The 5000-nt window shown below is 37.8% G+C and overlaps 1 protein-coding gene across 2 annotated transcripts in view; it reads left to right on the top strand.

The window, feature by feature from the left end:
- LOC143029927 (uncharacterized) overlaps window positions 1-5000 on the top strand; it is a 45527-nt gene that overhangs the window by 32159 nt on the left and 8368 nt on the right. For both annotated transcript variants that reach the window (XM_076193137.1, XM_076193138.1), the window contains exons 5-6: window positions 3014-3180; window positions 4995-5000. The exon at window positions 4995-5000 is cut by the window's right edge and continues 166 nt beyond it. In XM_076193137.1, coding sequence (XP_076049252.1) covers window positions 3014-3180; window positions 4995-5000 — 173 coding nt within the window. The remainder of the gene's footprint in view (window positions 1-3013; window positions 3181-4994) is intronic.

Here is a 5000-nt window from a genome sequence, read left to right as displayed (position 1 = left end):
AGATTTATGTAGTCAATATTTTAATGAGACGTACAAAGAAAAGAAAAGAGAAGTAAAGCAAAAGGTAAAGGAGGCAAAGAGGAGAGCAGATGTGAAATGGGGTAGGAGTATGAAAGAAAATTTTGAAAGTAATAAAAAGATGTTTTGGAAAGAAATTAAGAGAGGAAGAGGAGGCGAATCAAGAAGGGAAGAAAAGGTAAAAGGTACAGATGGAGAGTTGATAATGGAAGAGATGGCAGTGAGGGGAAGATGGGCAGAATATTTTAGGGAGTTGCTGAATGTGAAGGAGGATAGGGAAGGAAAGATAGCTGCAGTGGGAAATACGAAGAAAATGAGAGTGATGAGTGAGGAGAATGGAGGAGAAATAAGGAAGGATGAGGTGAAGGCAGTTGTAAAGATGATGAAAGCAGGTAAGGCACCTGGTCTGGATGGATGTCATGCAGAATGTCTGAAAAAGGGAGGTTCAGTGATGGTGGACTGGTTGGTGAGATTATTTAATGTTTGCTGGAGAGAGGGTAGAGTACCGGAGGACTGGAGTAGTGTATAGTTTCCTCTTTACAAGGGAAAAGGGGACTTAGCCTGTTGAGTGTAGTAGGGAAGGCTTATGGGAGAATCTTAATTGAGAGGATTAGGAGAGGAACAGAAGGAGTAATTGGTGAGGAACAGTGTGGATTTAGGACGGGTAGAGGTTGTGTAGATCAGATCTTTGTGGTAAGACAGATATGTGAGAAAGCTATAGGAAAGGGGAAGGATTGAGAAAAGTGGGAGGTGATCCAGTTGTTTGCGGACGACACTGCTTGTAGCAGGATCAGAGGAGAGTATGTGATAGAAGAAAGCTAAAGATAAATGTGGGGAAAAGGAAGGTGATGAGATGTACAAGCGGTGAAAGTGGCAGTAGACTGCAAGTGAACATTAAGGGAGAGCGACTGGAGGAAGTGGATAGTTTTAGATACTTGGGTGCAAGTGTAGCAGGAAAAGGAGGAGTGAAGGTGGAGGTAGAATGTTGATTGAGAAGCAAGTGAATGGCTTGGGGGACTAAAAAGTGTAATGAAAAATAGACAGCACTGTATGGGGCAGAAACGTGGAACATAAGAGAGGAAAAGTTTAAATGTGTTTGAGATGAGGTGTCTGAGAAGTATGGTGGGGGTTACTAGGCTAGATAGAGTGAGAAATGAGGAGAACAGGGGTGAAAAAGGATTTGGGAGAGAGGGTTGATGAAAGAATATTAGGATGGTTTGGACACATGGAAAGAATGGGGGTGGGGTAGTATGTGTGAGTAAATTTTTGCGAAGGGATTTCTCCCCGTCCTCTCCTTATATGCAAGGAGGGAAGGAGAGGGGGGGTCGCCGATTAAATGAAGCGGTTTAAGAATTCTAGCGAGATTCTTACGGATCAGAGTCACGCAGAATTCTTTCATGGTTGGAGACAAATCTCCACACAAAAAAGAATGCTGGTCACTTTTAACTTCTACTATCTTTACTTTCTGATACCTTCATAAAGTTTCTCTTGTACTACATCCCTTTGGCGCCATATTATCCCCAAGGACTGAAGCACTGATCATCGCTGAAATATTGATAGTAATCTGTCCTTTCATTCCTTCATGAGTTTGTACCAATTCAACAGATCCTTTTCCTTTATTTATTTCATTCTCACTCCAACAACAAAACAGATTCCTCTCTAAATTCTATATATTTTATTCTCACTCCAACAACAAAACAGATTCCTCTCTAGACACCTTTTCACGTACCCTATTCCCCTGTTCACGATTTTTTGTACTGCATTGCACATGTTTTTCTCTCAATTATTCCTTTGCAGCAGTTTCTCTTAATCTTGCACTGTTTCTAATTCCTTGATATCAAGCACAACTATTCCCCTAATCATGTCCTTTAGTTTCTTCAGTGTGATAACCTCCATACACTTTCTTCCCTTATAAAACCTTCACATTCCTTTACCTTCTTTCTATTTCTAATAATTTTTTCTATCAATATGATCCATCTTCTTTTCACGAAATACTCGGAAGGATTTTATTCTTGACCTTTTATTTAATTTTCCATCTATAGTTAGGCACTATATATATATATACATATATATATATATATATATATATATATATATATATATATATGTATATACATATATATATAAATATATATATATATATACATATATATATATATATATATATGTATATATATATATATATATATATATATATATGTATATATATAGCCTAACAGGATGCTTATGAACACTGTCTTCTATGGGAGAGATGATTTTAAAAAGGATTGGAAAAGTCTAAAGGGAACAGCAAAGTACGAAATGCTTTTTATATCTAAGATGAAAACGATGTTAGTAATGTCACTGCTATACATAAAGTGAAAGATGTATATTAAGTCAAATTTAAATGTTAAGCTGCCTTGCTCAATTCCATATCAAAACGAAAGTATATAAACTGGAACCAATAAATGGGTACCTAAATGGGGTGCTAGATTCATCAGTCTACTGCTCATCTTCAAAACCCTCCAATACCCTCATCTTCATCTGACACCCGATATCGCGACCAGGTCCAACATCTGTCATCTTCTACTACATTTTCTCCACCTTTTCCACATAAGGTAAACTGACAACTGGCAACTACTCCACTACCACTACTCTAACTCAATAACATAAAAGGAGTTCCATACTAACATAACAAGGACAACAGTTCAACATTTCTTCCAGTAGAGAACTAATGGAGGTTGAGCTCCTGAGGACCACAAATAAGCCTGTGGGTCGGTGAAAGTCGAGGCAACGGTTAATTATTACCTGCATAGGTGTCCGGTGTTACCCAAGCAACAGACAAATACCCTACATTCTGCTTGCCAGACTCTATTGAGGTTCCAGCTTAAGCTGTGTTCCTTCCAAGATAGAACTGATGCTCCGTGGTCTCTGTATCAGGCAGAGTCTTTGTTTTATACTATTATTATAACCATCATTATTATCATTATTATTATTATCATCATTTCCTTTTCAGCCTCAGGCGAAGTTCGGGTGAGCTACAGCAAGACGACGGTCGGCAGCGGCCACGTGCTCAAGTTGATGGGCGTGTTCGAAGATCTCAACGCCCGCAAGAACCAGAAACTCCGCCACAACGTCTTCAATTCGAGCAAATACGCCCAGTGCCTCAACTACAGGAACGAGGTGAGTTAATAAGCATCTTCTACTTTTCTTCTTATTTTCCTTCTTCTTCTTCTTTCTTCTTCTTTCTTCTTAATTCTTCTCTTTCTACTTATCTTTCTTCTTTTTCTCATTTTTCTATTTCTTCTTCTTCTTCTTCTTCTTCTTCTTCTTCTTCTTCTTCTTCTTCTTCTTCTTCTTCTTCTTCTTCTTCTTCTTCTTCTTCTTCTTCTTCTTCTTCTTCTCCTTGTTCTTCTTCTTCTTCTCCTTGTTCTTCTTCTTCTTCTTTAGGTGGTAGTCGAAGGAGCTCCTCTAATCCCGATCTGGTTCCGCCGCCGAAAGATATCTCCCAACCATGCAGATGGCTTAGAACTATGTAATCTAACTTCTTTGCTATTTAACTTCATTTAGATGAAGTCGTCTAGTGGTAACCAGAATAAAGTCTTTTAGCAGATTGAAAAGACGTTCCGATTAGCCCTTTCTTTGTATAAGTCGCTCCACATAGACTATTCTAGACACTGCCGGTCGTTTTTATTTAGCTGAAAGAATCTTTCGAAAGTCGGGGGGAAGATGGAAGAGCGTCTGTGAGTTCTTGTTTCAAGATTTTTCCTTTTTTAGTCATTATTTTACAAATTTCAGAACGTAAACGATTCTGTATTTTTCTTCTTCAGACGACTAATGCTGAGGTAACGATGTTTTCGAAAAGGTTTACCCAACAACAGCATATGCAACATTTCATGAGCGAATAATTTCATGAATAGGCATAACTCTTAACAACACAACTCGAACATAACAGAAGACTTAAAGTGAGACACTTATGAGTCAACTTTTATTGTATATATGTTCTCCATTGTTTGCGCACTATTAGAAAATTTTGGAACAGTTGCAGAATCTGAAAATCATATCATCAGTCTGAGGCGCGAGTTTCGATACCTTCATGGTAGAAGCAGTCCCTCAACCGAAGAGGATAGATCAGCGGTTTAACCAAAAGAAATCTGACATGTACAATGTTACAGGGACCAAGAAATGAAATATCAACCCCTGCGATTCTATGAGACACTTCGCATAATTTCTACTGTTTAACGTCAACAATTTTACTCATTTTAGGGGACAGACTTGGATCAAAATGGGGTCATGATTGATCAAGACCTCGCTCAATCTCAAATATGTCCTTTGATTCGGTTTAACGTCGCGAACTTATCCTATCAGGAAGTTAGGACAGTGCCCGTTACAGAGAACTTTGTAGCGTGCAAATCAATGAACCATGCCCTTGGCCCAACTCGCTGGTAGTTCGAACTGACGTCATTTCGACCTCCGCTGCAAGTATGGCCAGCGACCATCCGAACCTGTCCTTTAGATGAGTGAAACAGTCTGGCAGCAACCAAAGAAAACAAGGAAAGTGCATCACCGTACTGACGAAGTCAAGACAAAAAGCATATATATACATTTTACTTGTTATGCATAACAAATAACTTTCACCTCTGCATACAGAAAGGAGCACTGCAGCCCAAGATGAATTAGTCTGAGACTAACAAATGTCGATGAATTGCTTAATATTCTTAATAAATTTACATTTGTTGTTTTCTAAGTTTTAGTACGACATTATGCTTATTGTTTCACGATTTTTAGCATTATATTTGTTGCTTTTAATTCTTAATATTGTTTCAGAACTATTAATGATGATATTGTATTATTGTTTCAAAATTCTCAATAAAGGTCCACATTTACTGGTTTAAAGCTCTAATGAACTTTCATGGATTTATTGCTTTAGAATTTTCAGCAATAATATTACGTTTATTACTTTGAAGTCTTTAATAATATTTTTTCTTAATTTTTAGGTTCTG

Source organism: Oratosquilla oratoria, chromosome 11 (assembly GCF_046742065.1).
Source record: "Oratosquilla oratoria isolate Oo_2021 chromosome 11, ASM4674206v1, whole genome shotgun sequence".
NCBI classification, from domain to species: domain Eukaryota; kingdom Metazoa; phylum Arthropoda; class Malacostraca; order Stomatopoda; family Squillidae; genus Oratosquilla; species Oratosquilla oratoria.
Note: the sequence above shows the minus strand (reverse complement) of the source record. Positions and strands in the feature narration are given on the sequence as shown.